This window comes from Emydura macquarii, unplaced genomic scaffold (assembly GCF_026122565.2).
Source record: "Emydura macquarii macquarii isolate MOO-44397 ecotype Brisbane River unplaced genomic scaffold, CSIRO-AGI_Emac_v2 contig_2636, whole genome shotgun sequence".
NCBI lineage: Eukaryota > Metazoa > Chordata > Testudines > Chelidae > Emydura > Emydura macquarii.
In genome coordinates this window covers 3237854-3260311 of record NW_027132773.1, presented here as the reverse complement: position 1 = coordinate 3260311, position 22458 = coordinate 3237854, and the positions used below count along the sequence as shown (strand labels likewise).

At 41.7% G+C, this 22458-nt stretch overlaps 2 protein-coding genes across 2 annotated transcripts in view; one reads left to right on the top strand and one right to left on the bottom strand.

Annotated features, from left to right (window-relative positions):
• The window catches only part of MDM2 (MDM2 proto-oncogene), a 77252-nt gene extending 70290 nt beyond the window's left edge, over positions 1 to 6962 (top strand). The window contains exon 12 of the mRNA XM_067564055.1: positions 6228 to 6962. Coding sequence (XP_067420156.1) covers positions 6228 to 6236 — 9 coding nt within the window. The 3' untranslated portion in view covers positions 6237 to 6962. The remainder of the gene's footprint in view (positions 1 to 6227) is intronic.
• Positions 1 to 22458, bottom strand: part of CPM (carboxypeptidase M) — a 67025-nt gene that overhangs the window by 29912 nt on the left and 14655 nt on the right. Inside the window, exon 3 of the mRNA XM_067564058.1 lies at positions 5821 to 5918. Coding sequence (XP_067420159.1) covers positions 5821 to 5918 — 98 coding nt within the window. The remainder of the gene's footprint in view (positions 1 to 5820; positions 5919 to 22458) is intronic.

The following is a 22458-nucleotide window of genomic DNA, read 5'->3' as shown; positions in this document are numbered from 1 at the left end:
ATTGAAATGGCCAGTTTTGGATCAAAACTTGAGCTCTTTAATTCAGAAAGGGCGTAGGTGCAAAGACATGATTCTAAGAGCAGTGACCTGGGTTAGGAGAGACCCAGGTGCTAGTCCTTGAGTCTGGCTGATTCAGAATAGAGCTTTTCACTCCAGATCACTCTGGATCAGGCAGAGCAGAACTAGTGCCTCCTACATCCCAGGCCAGTACCCTGTCACCAACCTACAGAGTGAGTCTCTCTTGCTCAAAATTCCTGATGAAAACTTCATAGAAACAGATCAGCCTCCACAAAACCTTTTGGCTTTGAAACAGCATATTTTGCCAAAATTTCATTTAATCAAAAATGTTCTGACCAGCTCAAGTCATCAGTTTTAATCTGGCCTAGGCTAATAGTGATAAAAACAAACAAACCAATAACTTTAACATTGTTGATTTGCGCTCCATTCAGACACAGGGACATTATACTATGCCAAATAGAATGAACATTTGTTAGTCTCTAAACATACCACAGTGGAGACCACAAAACAAACTATTAACGTTACTTGGTTATGTCTTTATTAAAAGAATTTAACCTATTCTAAAAATAACGTGAATGTCCTGATTCTGAAAAACAAATAAATCTATCTGCTTTCCAAAACAGGGGCTACAACATTAAGATGTCAGCTCCACTGCTGGGCAATCCTCCAAAAACACAGCATGTTGTCTTTTCTTCCAGTTGGAGACATACATGGACTGCATGCAACTCAAACACATCACAGATCATCTCCATTCCTATCAACAGGGTCTCCACTGAAATACACAACATTCCAAACAAAATGGGTAGGTCCTATTTTAGATTTACTTGTCTCAACACCATCCTTCTAAAACTCTTCATTGCCAGCAGCTAGCACCTCAGGGGGATATATAATATATACCAGGTATGCAATACAGCAGGCAAATGCTGAATATACAGCTTTATTGATATAGGCTAGCAACAACTGCAAAGTATCAGGTCAATGCATATTGTACACTTAACACAACACTTATCTGCTTAATATGTTAAAGGGGAAGTTGAATACTCTTCCCCCTCCCCCCAGGGACTAGCCCATCAGAATTTTAGATTATGTGAATGAACATTCAAACTCCCTGATGCTTTGCTGTATGGGAATTAGTTTCCTGTACTCACATCTATTTATGGCCAGAGAGGAAAACCATACATCAACTTTACACATGCTAAATCCATACACAGAGCATGGACCTAAAAGGACCATGTGTCCCTGGAAAGCAAGAAGAAAGGATTACTCACCTTGTGCAGTAACAGGTTCTTTGAGATGTGCATCACGGGTGCTCCACTCTAGGTGCGTCAGCGCCTTTGCGCCTGGCGTCAGAGATATTCAGTAGCAGTATCCGTCGGGCCGCACACGCGTATCTCCCCAGCCTTGCGCAATGCACGGGATGTATAAATAGCGCAGTGAGGCCTGACCACCCTCTGTTCCTTCTCTGCCGCAGAGCCAGTATGTTACGCTCCAAAGCAAAGGGGAGAAGGGCGGGTAGTGGAGCACCCAGGGGGGGACGCATCTCGAAGAATCTCAGTTACTGCACAAGGTGAGTAACCCTCTTCTTCTTTGAGTGATGTCCCCATGAGTGCTCCACTGTAGGTGACTACAAAGCAGTGCCCCTAGTGGGAAGGTTGGGGCTTCGAAGCAGCGTGTAAAGCCAAGGACAGGATCATGTGTCCCAGGACAGTGTCTGCAGAGGAATCCTGCATAATGGCGTAGTGTTGGGCAAAGGTATCTGAGGATGCCTATGTGGCTGCCTTACATATGTTGGTAATTGGGCCATTGTTCAGGAATGCAATGGAGACTGATAGTGCTCGTGTGGAGTGTGTTATCGAGGTAGGAGCTTGTTCATTATGGAGTTCTCATGCGAGGCATATGCATTGTGAGATCCATCTAGAAAGGCGTTTTGATATAGTGTCACCCTTTGGACCTCTCAATAGCAGATGTGAATAGTTGAGGTGATTTTCTGAATGGTTTTGTCCTATCGAGGTAGAAGGATAACGCACGCCTTTTTAGGGTGTGGATGAAGTGTAACTTTATCCTTGTGAAACACAGTGGATGGCAGGTGGGCCATGAGGGCTGATCTTTCTCCCACCTGTCAGGCCAAAGTGATGGCGACAAGAAATGCAGTTTTCATGACTAGGTGTAACTGTGAGCATGTTGCCATCGGTTCAAAAGGGGGTCTCATCAAGGATCGTAGGACTAAGTTGAGGTCCTAGATGGGGTAGGATCTGGTGTCTGCGGGTAGAGATTTTGAATGCCCTTTAGAAACTGTTTAATGAGAAGGTGTGTGAATACAGAGCGTCCATCTATAGGGTGGTGGAAGCTGGTGATAGCCGCCAAGTGTACTCTGATTGAGTTGTTTGATAGTCCTCTCTGACCTGGAAAAGTAGTCTAGAATGAATGCTGGGGAGCATAAGATGGCTTTATATGTTTTGGAATGCACGAGTGTTGGAATCTATTCCATTTATGGATATAGGTGTGTCTAGTAGTGTCATGTCAACTACATAGTATGTTTTACTTGTTCTGAGCAGTCTATTTCTGAACCCCTGAACCAAGAAGGAGCAATGCTTTCAGGTGGAATGTCTGTGGATTGGCATAGCCAGACACCCCCACTGTCCTGGGAGAGGAGCCAGGATGCCGGAAGAAAACCAATGGGTCAGCATAATGACATCTGAAGCAGATTTACTGGGGCCAAGTTGGGAGTATTAATGATGTTAGACTGGTCCTCTTGTATTTTACGTAGAACTTGGAACAAGAGGCAAAAAAGGGGGAAAGTGTACAGTAGCATTTCCTCCAAGTCATGAAAAAGGCCTCCTCCATTGATGCTCATCCCAGTCCTGCTCTGCAGCAAAACTGGGGGCAGCAGGTGTTTTGTTGAACGGTGAAAAGGTCTATGATGGGATGGCCCGATCGGCGGAATATGGGACTTGGTGCCCTCATATCCAGTTCCCATTTATGTTTCTGTGAAAAATTCCTGCTCAGTGTGTCCACCATCATGTTCTGTTGCCAAGGGACGTATGCAGCTGAAAGTGAACTGGTGTTGGGGATGCAAAAGTTCCATAACCTAATTGCCTCCGAACAGAGGGAGCGTGATCTCGCCTCTCCTTGCCTGTTGATACAGTACATACAGGCGAGATTGTCAGTCATCACTCTTACTGTCTGGTATTTGAGGAGTGGTAGAAAATGTTGGCAGGCGTTGCATACCACTCTTAACTCTAGGAGGTTGATATGTATGGTGAATTTAGTAGGTGTCCATCCGCCTTGTATTTTGTTCCATCAGATGTGCTGCCTAGCCGATGAAGGAAGTGTCCGTGGTTAAGACCATGGTAGGTGAGGGTTGCTGGAAGGGGACTTTGGCACAAACATTGTTGGGGTGTGTCCACCAGAGCAGGAAGTCTTTACTGTCTATGCCAAGACAGGTCAGATTGTGAATATTGTGTTTATGTGGGAGGTATACAGTGTGGAGCCAGCATCGGAGCCAGCACATATGTAGTCTTGCATGCTTGACTATGAGGGTGGCTGCTGCCATATGTCCTAGGAGCTGGTGGCACGCATGTGCTGAGATCTGGGGGCATACTCTTGCATTTGAGATCAGGTTCATTATAGCTGAGAATCTGTGTTGTGGTGGAAGTTCCTTGCTCATATGGCGTCACGTTGGGCGCCAATGAATTCCAATGTTTGTACTGGTTTCAAGGTAGATTTTTCTAAATTGATAAAACAACTTAACTTGTTGAAGACATCCATGGTTGTGTGAACCGCTTGGACCGCCTTGGTCTCAGATGGAGTTTTGAGGAGGCAATTGTCCAGATAAGCGAAAATGTTGATGCCTTCCTTTCTCAAATTGTTTTTTATTAGAAGGTGCATGAGATGTCACCCCTTGTGCAGCAGGCTGTCTGTGGTTATTGTGGTTGTTGGAAGAACGTTGACGGCATTGTTGATTGTCAAAGTGCCTTTGTGGGTAACAGGGTTGAGGCTGGGTTCCAGGAAGCTGAGGGAACTAGGCTTGTTTAGTCTGCAGAAGAGAAGATTGAGATAGCGGCCTTCAACTACCTGTAAGGGGGTTCCCAGGGAGGATGGAGCTAGGCTGTTCTCAGTGGTAGTAGATGACAGAACAAGGAGCAATGGTCTCAAGTTGCAGTGGGGGAGTCTAGGTTGGATATTAGGAAAATCTTTTTCACTAGGAGGGTGGTGAAGAACTGGAGTAAGTTACCTAGGGAGGTGGTGGAATCTCCATCCATAGAGATTTTTAAGGTGCGGCTTGACAAAGCCCTGGCTGGGAAGATTTCGTTGGGTTTGGTCCTGCTTGAGCAGGGGGTTGGACTAGATGACCTCCTGAGGTCCTTTCCTAACCCTAACCTTCTATGAGTCTATGATTTCAAAAATTTATAGTATGGCAAGAATAGAATTTTGCTGAATTATTGCCAAGCATTCCAGGTCATGTTGGGAGTCTACATCAGTGACATGTACTTGTTTTTGAGGTAAAATGTTAAGTCATCTTGAACCTGCATATTAAAAATAGTTATAGCTTTTGTTTTAAAAGGGACTCAAGAGTAAGAAATTGATGAAATAGTTGAAGAAAGGAGAAATAAGAAAAATGAAATCTGAGCTATTCCACGTGAATCTGGTGTGTGCTCATAGGTCCAATGGAGACGGCATGATGGGATTACAGTGGAAGCCAATGTATCTTTGATAAAGTAAAGACATTCTTTCCACAATGCGCTGGTCTGCAAGTTTGTTTTGTATTCAGAAACTGATCTCAGCCACATTAGGTTATTTCAGTTTAGTGATGGTTACCAACACAGAGTGTGTCTTCATAAAGTAAACCAGCTGGCACTAGATACAACAGTTATCACTCACTTTTTTACTCAGTTGGTTGTATCTAATATTACTGACAAGCTCTTACATTTATGACTCATTCCAAGTTATGTAAGGGTCTCAGGGCATTATCCAGACAGAGGACATCTAAAGTTTCCTCCAGGTCTGCCATCTCAAGCAGGTATCAACTGATCCAAGAGGAGGTCTAATGTGCTCTGTGCAGTGTGCTGAACTCTGTGACCTTACATTTAGCTTCCATGGACATTCTGCACGAGGTCCATATATCATATATTGAATGTTTAATGTGCTTTCTCACTCTAGTTGACCTTAGAGGTGATCTGTAATGGAGAAAAGAGAATGTTTGTTCTCTTTTTGATATATAAAGGAAGCCTGAAAGATTTGTTTTTCCTCAAAAAACAAATGCTTATTTACATTAGAAATTCAGATCTTTTCTGGGTGGAAAAAGACTGGAGAACTAATGAAAATGGCAGTATCCCAGACCCATGGGAGGGAAAGATGAGCTATTAAAAGGGAAAGATTTTTAGTCAGACTGTTAAAAGCTTTTTTGGATGTTTGTTGACAAATTTTGGAGAAAGGAAGTCTTTTTGTTAAAAAATTAATACACAATCCTTCAACTAAGTTAAGAGCTCTCACTAAAACATTTGAGACCTTCCAGAGATCCTCCACCAAAACTAGGAAAGATCAGACTTGACATTTCTGAAATTTCTTAGTTGAAGAAAAACAAATACATTTAATCATATTTCATGCCTTTGTACATCCTTGAGACACAAAGGGCACAAGCCCATTTCAAGTCCTTTGTTGGTCAACTTTAAGAATTTGGAAGGAGCTGAAGGGATACAGTAAACCCCAATAATTAGTATGATCATAAGCAAAAAAAATGTTAAGATCCCTGGTAATGTTTTGCTATAAATGACATTGCAAAAATTGAAATTGTAGACGTACCTCATCCCCATGCATATTAGCGATATACTTGAACTCTGGTATGCCGATCGTATGTTGGGTTGGAAACCTTCCCAGAACAAGAACCCATAGGTCTCTACCTTTAAGAAGTGAAGGGGAAAAGAAATTTTAAGTGTCATTTGATACAAACTAAAAAAAAAAAAAGGGGGGGGGGAGGTTAAAACAGCTACATATTCTCCCACTTTTTTACCAGTCTACCCTCTGTATAGCATAAAAAAGTAGATTTGTTATAAAGGTTATTTGTTTGTCACTAAACTTCAGAACTGTGTTTTGTCTTCAAAGCCCAAGTTAAAAATGTACTCAGGTATTCTTTTGTATAACACTCCTGAAAATGCAGGTTTATTTGTCTTCAAGCTAGATAGTTTTCTAAGATATTTTTTTAAATTCAGATGTATTGAACGAGAGAGAGGATCTGGAGAAAACAAAAACGCACACAGAGCGTGTGAGAGAGAGCACGCTACTAAGTGACAGGGAAAAAAACAGAGTTTCCTGAAGGACAGGAACAGGTAACATATTTCAACACCAAGTAAAGTAGGAGCATCAACTTGGGAAATAAAATGTTAATGAATTATTGGCAAGACATCTGTAAACACTGGAATTACTATAACCAAATTTCTCTGAAGTAAACAAGGATAAGAAATGAGTCATAAAAATAAAGTTAACTATAATGGATTGTCACCTTTAGCAAGTTTTTGTTGTTAGGGACCCGTCTTACCACCTTTACTCATAGTGGGAGTAGTCTCACTGCAGGATCAAGCCCTAGATTATGAAATTTAAATTGGCTGCCAAAACGTGACCAGATTTAGGAAGTGAAGTAGGATACTCTGCCACTACTCAAATCTACCATCTTTACCTTTCATGGAAAGGGGAGAGTTAAAGGGACAAATAGATTTGCTGAAACTAAATATTACTCCTTGTGGACCCCTGGAACTATCCACAACCAAAATACCCATTACTCTATGTAAAATAAGCTAATGAATGAAGAGACAAGACCTGTCCTGTACATGTAAATAAATGGACCTGGAAGAAGTGTCTGTTCCAATTAACAGCATGCAAAATTATAAATTTTAAAGAAAACCAGGAGACTATAAGTACTTTTTAAAGTATAGTATATTGAAACATTAGTGATCTGTACCTATTATATACAAAGTATTGTACTATAGCAAAAATAAAGGTACATACTAACAGAAAACACTGCCTTACCTAGTGGATCTGTGGGCCTGCTTTTTCCAATCTTATATTTTTAAACTTATCCATTTTTTTTAAACCAAAAACAGACCACATGTAGTGGACCATTATGAGGTACATACACATTTTGCCCTTAATCTGACTTCATCAAAGCTGACTGAATACTGAAACACAATCAGCAAATATTTTTGTGACTGCCAGAAATTCTGTTTGACCATATTAGAGCCATTTTACATTTGTGAATCTCCAAAACTGGTCTGCATGATTCCTTTGAAGAAATCAAATACGTTTATTCCATACTTTAAAATACTTGGCTGATCAGTTTTGATACCAAATACTCTGAGCCCACCATGTGTGATACTCACTCAATACCAAACTGCTTTGCAAACAACAAGGCTTCTTTGGGAATACTTCATTGTACAATCCCCTGTGCTACACCCTATCCCTCCCTCCTTCCCCCTGCAAAAATACCCAACCCAGTAAAAAACAAATTGGAATTCACCAACATTTGCATTTAGTTAGTATCATTCTATCAGATTTACTTAAGCCCAGTGTGTGCCACCCCCACTCACATTTAGTAATACCTTACCGTACAAGTCAGTGGAACAACCTGCACAGTAAGTACTGTAACTACATGTGAGGAAGGGTGGCAGAATCTGAGATCTTTCATAAGGAAGACGAGACAGTAGCTGCATGCAAATCTCTTATCTATCTGAGGATTTTATACCGCCACGTATCAGCATATTAAATGAGTACCTTCTGTGTAAAATTTATAGCAATAGTGAAGTTCCTAGTGGACTTAATGGAGTATCTGACATATATCCTTTTTTGTCAGAAACTCTGCTTGGTGTAGGATGTTTGTTGGGGGAAAGAGGGAAGGGGAGTAAGTAGGGGTTTGGGAATAAAAGGGATATTCAAATTGTCAGAGCCATTTAAGATGCAAGATCCAATTTTGCAAAGAGGAAGATCTTGCAACATTTCCTAAAGAAGGACAGACTCTGAACTCACTGGATCGCCACTGGAAGACTCTTTTACAGCTGGATCCCCGTCTTAGAGAATGCCTTTTCCTCTGCTCTCACCTGCTTCATCCTAGGCTTTATGATCTGCATTGTCCCAGAGAACCACAGCTCTCTCAGCAGTTCATATATCAAAATTTAGTCTCTGATGTACCTGGAGATTGACTCATTATTACACAGCCTAAAAACTATAAAAGTATTATTTGCTATAGGATGCAGATCTCAAAAGCAGGATTTTTTAAATAAATTTTACTTAGCTTTGACACAGAGCTACTTCTGTTCCATACACAACGAGTTATAAACCAAACTTTTTATTTCAAAAGTTCACAGACAAGTTACAGAGGGGAGAAACCCCAAACATGAAAAAACTAAACTTTTAAAGCACACCCTCTCTTTCAAAACACAGGACAAACTTGCTCTAGCAGAAAATCTCAAGCATGGAAACATCATCTCCTGCAGAGGTGCTACTTCCAAGGTGAACTCCTGGTGTGGAACATGCAGTTAAAACAACAGAACTAAGCATTCAGCCATGTGCACATGGGACCAAATAATACTTTCTGCATGCACAATGTCAAGGTACTCTGAAGTTCTTGAATGGGAACATCTTAAAATAACTAGCTGTTCAAGCCAGGAGCTATTTTGTATGCCATTGTACAGCACCTCATACCTAGTAGAAGTCTACAGGTACTACAGTAATCCAAATATTATTAAATCCTTGGGATATTTGGTGTTTTTCTTAAAGTCATAGCACCTAGTTATGCAATTATGTTAGAATATAAGCTTTTTTTTATTTTTAAAGTTCCTAGCACTCATGGTCGTAAAGAGAAGCTAGAAAATATGAACCCCAAAGGCACAAAAGCCAAAAAGCAAAGTAAGACCCCAAGCCAGACTTAGTTTTGTACACTTGGAGTTGGCAATACTTTATATTATAGCTATTGATTAAACAATTTGTATTTCCACTACCAAATTCAGAAGACTGCATTTATTTAAATAAATGCAATCTTTGAAATAGGACAGTGTTTAAACAGAGACACAGACTGTTGCAGAAGGGAAAAGGCAAGTGCTTCTTATGGAGAAAACAGCACCAAATCATTGACTTCAGCTGAATTTTTGCCAGAATAAGGACTGAAGGATTTGGTTTTTAGTGATTAATGAAGGGTGTGAAATAAGTTTCTCGTGGGAGAGTACTGAAGGGGGAAGATATTGTTTCCTCATGTCCAGAACCCCATCCTAAAGTTTAAATAAAGCTAAGAAAAATCCTCTTCTATGGATAACCATAAGTCTTTAGAAACAACAACATCGAAGAACACCTATCTTGGGCTATTAATAATAAAGATATAGCAAAAATATAACCCTACAAACCAAAGAGGAGTATGTCTTTTACCCCTCCCCCCAATTATACTGCAAATCAAAATCTTCCCCCGAGATCGGCTTGCCCGCTTCTCTCCGTGCCCAGGGGGAAAAGGCAGAATGAGAGCGGGGCCTCGGAGGAAGCACGCTGACAGCTCTTTAAACATAGTAAATACCTTAAAGCATCAACCACCTTAAATCATATTAAAGTCCTGTTTAAAAAAGTTAATTAACTGCAGAACAGGATTGCAGGATTTAAGCCCCACCCCTCTTCTCGGCATTTCCTGCTGGCTAATTGGGGCACCTAACATTCTCCATGTGTTGAATACGGAGCCTGAGCCCCTAATTCAGGGCTGTGGATTCCACTAGGCAGCAGGGTATCTAAAAGTTAGGCATTTTAATGCCTAAATCCTTTTGTGGATGTAGCCCAAGGATCTCATCTTTGCCAATTACTAGACTTTGGGAATATCCTATAAATTACCACAAGTCCAGTTATTAGATTGCATCCTTCTTGTTCTTACAACATTTCCCACAGTATGCAGGATTTTAAAATGTTATGACATTGATTTACAGTCTCACTGGTCTTGTCCATACTGAGCTTTTTTAAAAAAAAAAAAAACATTTTCCACAGTCACATTATCACCGGTCCACCAGTACCACAATACCACCAGAACTGGAACAATGGAAACCATGTCATCAAGACTGGTTTAGGTAGTGTTAGGTGATGCAATGGTAAAAAAACACCAATGCCTTGTCATCATTAGTGCCCTCATTGTCACTGCTACCGTAGTGGAGTTGCACTGGTGGGAAACTTTAAGGAAAAGCTGAGTGCAGACAGGCATTAAGTTGAGTTGTTGACTCATCTTTCCAGCACCAGTGTTTATATTTCGACCATCTAAAATGATAAACGCTCATCTGTTGAGCCATTACTTTTTTTCCCTTTCATATCCAGCTCTGAGAAGTACCAAACCTAACATTAAAGATTCAAACTAAGTTTCTGACTCTGTTTAGCCTGCTGTATTTGACCAACTCTTGAAAAACAGGTGGGCTTTTATCTCTGTATTCAGTGGTTTATATTCAGGAATCCAGCAGATAAAGCAAAGTTTTCTTTTACCAGTAAAATCTAAATAATTCTTATTTTTTTTACACCTGAAATTTAAAAAACAAACGAGCCACACAACCTCCTCCTAACTTTTAAATCCACTAAACATGCAGAGAAGCGCTTCCTTGCTGCCAAACAAAAACAGACACTAACTACTCACTTAGGGAATGTGTACACTGCAATAAAAGACTCGTGGCTGGCCCAGGACAGCTGACTCGGGCTCACAGGACCTAGGCTGCGGAGCTATAAAATTGCATTGTAGACATTCAGGCACAGGCTGGAGCCTGGGCTCTGGTACCCACCCCCTGAATGTCTACACTGCAATTTTATAGCCCCACAGCTTGAGCCCCCCTAGCGCAAGTCAGGTGATCTGGCCAGCCATGACTACCACAGGTTTTTTAATCACAGTGCAGACATACCCTTAATCACATTTCAAATAACCAAGCCAGTCTTGCATTTGTGTCTAAGTGTCAGAATGGAAGAAACTTAAGCTTTTGAATCATGCCATTTTAAATTTTGTAGTCACTGTATTAAATGCAATGGCCTATGGCTAAGATGCTATATTAATAAACTAAACTACTGTTACCCTCATCCTTCCTCCCAATGTTCACACTCAATTGTCATAGTTTTTTCTTCTATTAAATTACAAACTCAGGACAAGGATCATGTTCTCTTGTTGGTTTGGCCCCAACTTGATTAAGGCCTATAGGTGCTACCCTAATATAAACAAGAGGTGTGAGTGAACCTGGATATAAATGTAACCAGTGTAGAAGCTAAATTGCCCTTCTTAATATTGTTATAAAACACACATACTGTGGCTGCACCTAAAGGCAACCACGTCAGGGCTCCATTGTACAAACACAGTAAATGAAAGTCCCTGCCCCAAAGTGCTTACAATACAAAAGATGCAAACAGGTGGGTGAGACAAGCAAATGTGGCAAGGTGATGGGTGGAGAAAAGACAACAACAATAATACGATTTGCACAATTCTTAGCCAAATAGGAGTTGTGATCACCTACCTATAATCAGGCATAAAGAGTTATAACTGAGGCCTGGTTTACACCTAAAACTGAGGTCAACCTAGCTATGGCGTTCTGGGGTGTGAAAAATTCAAACCCCTGAAAGTCATAGTTAAGCTGACTTAAGACCTGATATAGACACCACCAATTCAGTGGAAGAATTCTTCCATCAACCTAGATACCACCCCTGAAGGGGTTGGATTAACTGGAATGATGAAAAAACCTCATCTGTAGCTTTAGCAAGTGTCTACACTACGGCACTACAGCAGCACAGCTGCAGCATGGTAGTGTCCTGTGGACAAGCCCTAAGTATATAGAGCAAGTGTTAAAAGAACCACAACCTTACTCACCAAACAGAATAAATAGCTTTATGTATTTGAGAAAACCAAATAGTTCCATGCTGAGCAGCATATAGACCAACAAACACTGTGTTAGGCTATGTACACACTGACAGCGGCAAATTTCTATCCAGATCGATTGAGCGAAAGCAAAGACCCGCTCGATCGATCTGGAAGTCAATTTAATAAAACCACCTCCCCAAAAAGCATAGCACTGCATTGATAGGTATGCATTTTCTTTCGGCACAGCACGGTGGAGACAGCATGCTAAAGGGAAGTTACAAAGTCGATGGGAGTTATGGTAACTCGGTTGACTGTGGCCGAATTTCCGGGTAAGTATAGATCAGGCCTTAGTTGCAGATAGTTATAGAAAGATACTTCTTGGTCATGTTGGAGATACTTAAAGAAACCATTGTTTAATTTACAGAAAGCAGGAAGAGTTTGTTTCAACAGAATGTGTTAGTACTCTGATTGTAACAGAGAAAATCAGAGGGCATTAAGTGTTTTAACAGAGAATTAATACCAATTACGATCAGCACTATTTTATATCCACATCAAATGATTCATCGTCCTATCGGCAGGCAAGAGAAGGTTCCAATATTTGATGAGGAAAAGGGATATTGGCAAGTGGACTTACATGTTTAAATATCTCCCCTGGAGGTTATAGATTTTACAGAAATATATTTGGGGTTAAATCAACCACCAGTGTACTATTCTAAAAAAACAAACAAAAAACAAACAACTCACCATTTTGATGTTTGTGAAATATGTGTAACTGCTGATATGGCCATTGTTATAGTTGAACACATATAATATCTGTTAATTAAGTAAAATCAGTATACCACAATACCTTTGTGAAAACTTCAGTGTAAAGATAATGGATTACATTCTTCATTGTTACATTGGCAGAAACCCAACTGTTTTCTAGCAAAATATTTAGTGGGGTTGTTGTACCAGTAATATTGATAATTTGGTCCTTCTTCTGGTTGGAGGGCATAATGCTCTGGCTTTTCTAAAGCAAGTACTCAGCAATGCACTTGTGTTGCGCTATTTTGATCCATAATCACCAGTAATGATTCAATCTGGTGAATCAAAAACTGTTTAGGAACATGTTTTCTGCAGAATGATTGCCCAATAGCACATTCAGCTAAATTTAAGTTCTGAAGAGAACTAAGAAACAACTATCAATAATTCTCTGGTTGTTATGCAGCCAGAGGGTTTCTTCAGTATGTTTGATAAAGAAGGGGTGTGATCATGGTCGCTGGGGGGACTACATTGAGAATGCTCAATCAGGGTAATCTGCAAAGAATGTGGTAGATGATCCCCAAAACCGGTGGCTTGTTCTAATAATTAGATTCACCACGCCAGCAACAAAACAGCTTCTACAATACCTTACTGGTTACCCAGAAGCCAAAAACACAGCTCCCTTAAAGCAATCTAGACTTTGGCTCCACCCAGACAGCCAAGTCAAATATGATGAGAATTATTTAAAATCTTTTTCACCATATATAAGGTTCTACCAATCCCAAAAGATTGGATACATTACCTACCAGGTCAATGAATATTTCAGACAAATATACGCTTACAGCCAATTCTTATTAACTGAACTATTTTTTTTTTTTTAAAGTAAGAGTATTGGTTAAAAGATCTTTATACATACAGATATGAGTAAAGTTCTTAGGTCAGTTTCATAGTAGAGATGGTGAGTTTGATGAGTTGCAAAAAGTTCCTTCAGAATCAATTTAATAGGTTATAGTCCAAATAGGCAGTCCATATATAGAGTTTGTTCAAATTCTTCTATGAGAATTAGCAGGGTAATCCAGAGTGGATCTGAAAACTTCAGTCTTGCAACTCAAGATCCCCTGGCCAAGCTTAAGAACATATGAGATAATAGGATCAGGGCCCTAGAGTTCTTTTATAAATCTCTGATAGGCTACCGAAAGCTTCTTGACAGCAGGTATTCCTTGGGTGAAGAACAGGAAATATACATGGTGGCTTTGAAATAAAACCTCCTATTTCCTATGGATAGGCAGGTAATTAGCTGCATTCATCAGCATAAGCTAATTATCCATTAAGCCGTTCATAGACAGTATACTACAAACTTCAAAAAGAAATATAGACTAATATTATTACACCCAAGTTTCATCTAAGTGTTAATATTCCCTTTTGATCTCTGAATCAATAGAATATAGTAACAGACTGGAACGAAAATATAGCATCTACAAGCTAATCTGGTTACATCTAACAAGATACAGGTAAACCCAGACAAATACAATCAGTATTTTCTTCTAATTCTCTAACAATACAAGTCTACATTTCAAAGCTCTAGTCTATCTAACATGGCTTTGTTAGCTATTTATAACGAATGGCCTAATCACCATTTATATACTTTTCTAATACATCTTTAAAAGTTGAATTTGGTTCATTTAGCTTGCTCGTTGCTTAACACTTTCTGGCTCAGTGTCACAAGTGGCTTTTCAGACATCAGTCATCTGAGTCTAACAAATAGTTGGGTAAAGCATGTTCCAGGTTATAAAGACTGTTGTTACAGTTACAAAGGTTTGATTTTAAAAGTAATGCACATCCCCATGGAAAGATGTTCACAGATTGTAAAGTTAATCAGAGCAGTAGCAGACATTTCTGCTCAGAGAAAACACATTGATTGGAGAGAGAGGGAATGTAGTTTATAGCAGAGAAATTAAGGGTATTTCTACACTGCAGAGTTAAGTCTATTTATTTATTTTAAATCAACTTTCACCCACCAAATTTTAGAAGTAGCAGGAGAGTGATCACACCACGCTCATTGCATTGGAGGATTCCGTTCCCCACTAGCCGTGCTTGGGTCGACAATGAAAGCAGTGCACCCACAGTGTAACTAGCTGCAGAGGCTTTTGGAAAGGTTGTCGTCCTCCCATGATGCAATATACTCTCTCCCACCCTCTCTTCTTCTCCCAGTCCAAACAAACAGATGTGCCATTTTTCAAACTCTTTCAAACTCTTCCAGACTCTTCACTCTCTGCCTCACACATGCCATTGCCTGAGAGGAATGGAGCCCACTCAGCTCTGCAATATTATTGTGAGCATCACAAATACCTCATGACTTATTCTGTAGTATTTTCAGGGGCGAGACAGGAGCCACAGCGCTGAAAATTGTGATGGTACAGAGACCGCCTTGCTGCAAGCCATAGAACAAAACAATTCCCATTTGCCGCAGGCTGTCACGCACCATCTGCAGTCGGTGGAGTGCTGCTTCTGGTCCCAGGAAACAAGCAGTGACTGGTGGGATTGCATCATTATGAAGGTGTGGGGTGATGAGCAATGGCTGAAGAACTTTCAATTGCGAAAGGCCACTTTCTTTGAACTTTGCGGAGAGCTCTCCCCAGCCCTGAAATGCCTGAATATTCGCTTGAGACCAGTTCTGACAGTGGAGAAGAGAGTGGCCATCGCTCTGTGGAAGCTAGCAATGCCAGACTGCTACTGGTCAGTTGGGAATCAATTCGGATTCAGTAAATCCACCGTGGGAGCAGCTGTGATACAAGTGTGCCGGGCCATTAATAGACTTCTGCTAAGAAGGGTAGTGACTTTGGGAAACGTAGAAGACATAGTGGAAGGCTTTTCCGCAATGGGGTTCCCAACCTGTGTGGGGGGCCAAAGATGGCATGCACATCTCTATCTTAGCCCTGGACCACAGAGTACATACATCAAAAGGGATACTTCTCAATGGTGTTGTGGGCCCTTGTGAATCACAGGGGACGCTTCACCGATAACAATGTGGGGTGGTCTGGAAAGGTGCTTGATGCACGCATCTACAGGAACTCAGGTCTGTTCACAAGTCTATGCTCCCTAGAGCAGCATGGATGTCAGACTCCCATTGATCAGGCTTTTAACAGGCGGTAGAAAGGGTTAGAGATGGGTATGGGTTAACCGTCTCTGGAGGAAAAAAATGGGAACCCGTTTGCGGATGCCCAAAGCCCATAGCAACAACATCCTGTTTAGGGACTTGCGGTGTGCTGAACCAAGAAACCATCTCTGGCTGTGGAATAACACACACTTTAAAAAAAACTTTCTTGGGCAGGTAATGTAAATGTGTGCCATCTTCCCTAGGTAACCATGAGTAATATCAGCCTTCTGAGAGTCACACAGGAGGAAAGGGAGGATGTCCTGCAAGCATCTGGCTATAGGCCTGGCCCTTAGGCTGCTATGCTGTGTTCTTCGATGATGCCTGCACAATTAATAACAGAGTGGCAGGGGAAAGTGTTCTATCATGGTGGAAGAAATAAGGCTGCCCTCCCAAGAACCCTTTTGCAAAGGATGGCAGAGTACCTACATGAAAGCTTCCTGGAGATATGCATGGAGGATTCTCGGAGCATCCTTGTGCACATAAATAAGCTTTTCCGGGGTGAACCCGGTGCTTAAGCACACCAAATACGAGGAAGCACAGACCCACCGCCACACACCACTTTTTCCCCAGTGGTACAAGAGTCTGGACTGGGGATATAACCAAAGAGACATGCAATTAGCAGTACATACTCACCAGGTGATCCCGGTCAGTCACGGTTTCCTGCGTCTGGATGGGCTGCTCCTGTGTTGCAAACAGCTCCTGGCTTTCAGAGAGAAGGGATACCCCACTCGCCTGCCCCATTCTCCTCATCCTTGTCCACAGACTCGTGCTCATTCATCCTGGCCTCAGATTCCCCCGAAGTGTCAAAGCTGCATAGTGGTATAGTGGTGGGGTCTTCACCGAGAATCGCATGCAGCTCCTTGTAAAAGTGGCATGTTTTTGTTGAGGAGCCAGAATGATTGTTAGCTTTCCTAGTTTTCTGATAAGCCTGCCTCAGCTCTTTGATCTTAATGCGGCACGGCTGCGTGTCCCTGTTGTGCCCCATCTCCAATGTGCCATGAGATATTTCTTGTAGATATCCAAATTTCTTTTGCTTGCTCAGAGCTGAGCCAGAACAGACTCTGCCCACAGACCGATGACATCCAAGACCTCAGGTCGACTCCAAGCTGGAGCGCGTCTGGAGCATGCAGTCGCCATGATCAGTTATGCTGGCATGCTCTCTCCACGCTGACCAAACAGGAAATGGGAATTCAAAATTTCCCAGGGCTTGAGGGGAGGAGCTATTGCCTGTTTACGTGGTCACAGTGCAGCAGACTACGAATATGTAGAGCAATCACAACACAGCATTATGGGATACCTCCTGGAGGCCAATGATGTCCATTTACATTGTGTTCTGCCTACACTGATGCTCATTCAACTCTCAGAAGTCGACTTCAGTGCTACGGCATTTGCGGAGGTGGTTTTATTAAGTCGAATTTGACCGCAATTTAGGTCGGCGGAACTGACATGCCAGTGGAGAGGCATATTTTATATGGTCGATCAGAGGAACTCCCACAAAAGAAGCTGATGTGCTACAGATCACTTACTACACTACACTTACTACATTACACTACAGTCACTTACACAGTCTGAGGCTGTCACTCTACCAGATGCTTCAGTTTTAATAGGCCATGAAGGATTATCTGAGGACTCAAGGTGGAACAGTATTAGTATTGGATAACAAAGTTGTTATCCCAGGAAGAATTAGGAAAGAATTGTTAAAATGCTTGAATGAGTCATCAAGATGTCAGAAGGATTAGAGAGAGAGCTAGAGCTACAAGATGAGTCAGATGAATATATTTTATTGGACCAACTTCTGTTGGTGAAAAAGACAAGCTTTCGAGCTACACAGCTGCCTATTAAACTAAATACACTCATTTGGGGAAACTCTAATAATCGCTGTATACCTATATTGGGTTTAAGTCATATAGCATTCAAGAAATTATTACACAGCAGCTCCATGTCCACCAAACTAACATCTTAGGGCTGTCCATTAAGACTCCAAGTGGAGGCAGTCATGTGCTTCAGGGTTCCAGAATATGTCTCAAAGTTCTAGCTAGTTTTATATATTGTGCCCTCTGTTTAATTATGAGGTGCCCAGGCCCAGAGTAATCCTGACTTTTTAGAGTAAGAAATAGTACTGTATTCCTTCAAATATCCACATGGGCCACGTGAATGTTGGCACAAATGCCAGTTATTATACCTGTACCAAGTATGTCCTTCAATGCAGAACAGCAGTAAAAATTGCTTGCATGTAGTACAATCTCTGCAATATGATTTTTTTTATTCAGGTTTGTTTTAAAACACAACTATAGTGTAATATTCAATGCCATCACTAAGCACTGGTTGTTGATAGGAAAAGAACACCATAGTTACATATAGAAAAGGCCAGTTAAGTCTGAACAGGATCTCTTTGTTATGTACAACAAAAAGCCTTGTATCGCTATGTTAATCAATTTGTTTACTTAGTTCTGTTTTTGGGACTGTGTTGCTGAGAAAAAAAAACCCACTTTTACAAGTAAAAAGCTCTTAAACATACACATGATGTATCTAACAATACATAGTTAGATTTATAATCTATTGTCCTTTTCATGAGAAGTATGAAATTGCTGTTTGATTAGTACAGAAAAATTGCTAAGGACAAGAGTTAACACCATATTAATTATACCTTTTAATTTACACAGGTTTGAAATTTATTGATCAAATGCTGCCAAGTGAAGACTGCTTATATTAAGCACAAATGAGTTTTTGGTGTGATCTACACTGGCCAGGGCAACAGGATTAGAATGAGTTTAAGCATAGCACTTCATAATGCAAATTAACAAATAGATTAACATGAAGCTCAATGCTATTTCCTGTGTAATACAGGCATGCATTTACACTGCACTGTGTGTCCTGGAGTCCTTGGAGTTTAACTAAAACTACAGATGCCTCAACCTTCACAGAACCACGCCAGACAATTTCAATACCCTAATGAATAATTTAAAAAGCTCTCTAGGGAAAAGACTCTTTATTTTCTGTACACAACGGCGCTGTTAGCACTCAAATGTATCTAGAATAACTCATTTTGTTAAAACAGGAAGCACTAATAATAGCAAACGTTGGTCATATGAATTCAGTCACTGTTTAGCCTTATTTAGCAGAATTTTGTGAAAATGACAAGAGAAATTTGTTTTTAAATTGGAATTTTAAAATTCTGATCCATATGAAGAGTCTTAAATAACTAAACCAGAAACAAAGTCATTTTAATTTGAACAGCTGCTCTCAGATTCTGTCATTTAAATGGGAAACACGATCTCATATATCCTTTAAGAGTATTAATGACAGTCCTTTGGCAAAGACAACTTGTCTTTAACAATTTCTACAGTAACTAAATTCTAAGCATTATGGCTGCCTGCAACAAATGGTATAACATAGCTCTTTGTCACACTCAAGAGACACATTCTAGTGTCCTTTGCTTCCGGGATATCAGTCTGACGTTAGTGTGTATCAAAGTGAGCTTTGTATTCTAACCTAGTTTTCAAATGCCAAGATTGGAAAATATGCTTTTGCACAACTGGCAAAATATTACCACATCCATTTAATTCCTTATCAATATACAATCCATTGTGGTCTTAGCTTCTTGTACCAGTCTGTGACTAGATGAGAGCACATGTGAAAGAATTCATTTGCCATGCTTGAAGTTCCTAGGTGAGTTACCCTAAGACTACTTTATTCAAGTAGATCCATCCCTTTAGACATCCACAAACAAAACTACCAGTCATGAATGAGTCCACAGATCCTTCAGGGCCCAGTGGGCTGGTGTGGAGGGTTGATGAAAGGATTGATGAATGACACTATAGCCCAGATTTCTAGAGGGACTGCAACCTGATCTCCCTTTTCAGGAAGGCAATTTTCTCTTAAAAATAACTTCTGTCACAGACCCCTGATGGATATTCACCAGGCTACTGTGCTTGTATCTAAATGCTGGATCTATGTGCTTCCAAGATGCCCCATGGCCTCAGAAGGCTTCAGCCACAACCTCTGGCTTCTCAGACACATGCTTTGTCTGATACCCTTCCCTCACCCAGCTGCCCCCACTGTGCCAACTAGGGACTAAGCACACGACCAGCCCTCAGCAGCAGCACCCCTTCAGACACAGTCTCTCCCACTCACAGTCTGACTCTGCCCAGAGTCAGAAATTTAAGTGCTAAAATTTTACTCTGAATGCTTAGGCATCAAGCAAGTTTAGGCCCCTACAGGGGCTGGTGGGAGTTTTGAGGATCTCAGTGATGCCTAAAACTGGGATTTAGGCCCCTACATACTTGTGTAGATCAGGGCTTTTGGTCCTTCAATGTGAATGGAAGGTCATCAAGGCTTAACCACCCGCCATTGTTAGCCCTCTGCTAGGCCCAATATTTCTCCTGACACTACCTGTGTGTTCAGGTGGCTACAAAGCCCAGGTGAAGGCGCAGAACAGTTTCACAATCAGATTATCCCTCACAAAACAACATGGAGTTTGCAGAATGATATAGGTACATACAGACATACTAATCCCTCATTGTTAGCTTTGGTAAGCTAACTGCTCTATTTCCATCCATAAAAAGGCAACTAGCCTTTGAAAAATCTAGGCGTCTATTCTCCATTGACTCACCAATCTCTGACTTGTCCTGTTACCTAGAATGGCCATCTCAAAATTATTTGTTTTGAGACAAGCAAGATCCCAGGAGAACACTACAAACTGTAACTATATGCAATGTAATATAATAAATAGGTTCAATTCATGCTCACTGAAACAGAGAAACATATGAATATAGTGGTCTAAACAAGTGTTTCTCAATCTTAAGTAGCAAGTACCCACTAACTTCTGAAAATTTTAATAAGTACCCCAACACTCAATTTTCCACAGGATTTTATATTTACAGACTAATGTAAGCCATATGTTGGAAGAAGGGCTGAGTATATAAGGCCATGATAAGACAGATGTCAGATCCAGATCCTTTACACCAGGGGTGCGCAACTCAAGTATGTACTGGGGCTAGAGTGATGTTGGCCAAAGCTAGGAGGTTTTGAGCGGTGTACCAATGCTGGAGAATATAAAGCGCTGCACCAAATTTTATGCCATAGATTTGAGAGGAGTAAGGGATGAGAGAGAGACAGGAAAGGAAGGCTAGAGAGAGAGACAGGAAAAGAGGGTAACTGGTGAAATCTGGGGCTGTCATAGTTGTCAATTTCACTGCTCTGCTAGAGCAGTGAAATTCACAAGTTTTCTGGGCATTGGGCTTTGAGCCAGGGATAGGGGCTGCCACCTGGGCAAGCTGCAGGCAGCTGCCACCTGACTGCCAGCCCAGGAGGTGGGTGACTGCCACTCAATCCGAGCTGAGGCAGAGGAGGCTTTCATGCTGGCTGGGACCCAGGGATGTGGGAAGGCGGCTGCTGCCCGTATTCAAGGCAGGGCGCTGGAGGCTGTCCCTCGGCTCGGAGCTGGGGCACAGGTAGCTGCCACCCAGCTGCGAGACCAGCTCATGAGACACAGGAGGCTGCCAACCAGGTTCCCACCTGGGAGCTGGCACCTGGCGAGAAGCAGGGGCTGCTGCCTGCTTCCCCCAGAAGGTAGCGGCTGCCGCCTGCCTCCCAGCTGGGAGCTGTGACAGGGCAGGAAGCGGGCAGCTGCAGCCCGGTTTTCTAGGACTGTGGCGGCTGCCACCCGCCTCCCAGCTGGGAGCTGTGACTGGGCAGGAAGCCGGGGGCTGCCACATGCCTCCCATCTGGGAGCTGGGACCAGGGGGGGAAGTGGGCTGCTGTCGCCCGGCTTCCCCAGAAGCCGGCAGCTGCCACCTGCCTCTCCTTCACTCTGTTTTTCCCCGGATACCCCCTGCTTGTGTCTCACGTACCCCCAGGGGTACGCATTCCACAGGTTGAGAAACTACGGTCTAAACACAGAGCTGGGGATTAACAAGGGAATCCATCTGGAACAACAGCTCCACTTTTAGCATTCCACAAAGGGAAAACTCCTGTGGCTTTGTAAGTGGTCCAGAGATGGACACAGGCCTCTGGCAGTAGTCTATAAAATACAGCTGTTTTCCTCCCTCCATTGCTTGACTGGATGAGGGAAAGCAGCTGTTCTAACAGATCCAACCATTTGGAGCAGGGACATAACCCTGATCAGTGACTATAAAAATACTGCGCTCCTCTCAAGGCAAGGGAAGTGAAGACAGATAGGAGGATCTGAGGCAAAATATGTAAGTACAGGGTACTAATTTAGTTTCTGCTTTTATACTTCATATGTTTAAATGGGTGCATATACAGGCTTTATAAAAATATAATACACAAATAGGATCACTATCATATAAACAGCTTTCAAAAAGTCATCACACATTGCTTTCATCTCATCTCCTTCTTCCCAGACATGGGGGGGGGGGACACGACACGACACGACACAACAGATGGACCTTGTAGTATGACCTGAAAGTCAACAAATCTAAGCTCTGGCAGTCTGATGGCTAAAACTAATTTCACATTGGAGGACCCTTCACTGAAAACCCTTCATGATTAAAGCACAGTGTATGTGTTTGTTTTATCTTTATCAGCTGATCTCATATCCTGTGCTGTTGCACAAGGAGAAAGCTAGTCTGAGGTAACCAGAACATAAAACCTTGTAGGGTTTTGTAAGAAAAATTAACACCATAAATTGCCCATGGAAATTAATTTAAAGGCAGAACAAATCATGGAACACAGGCCTAATGTG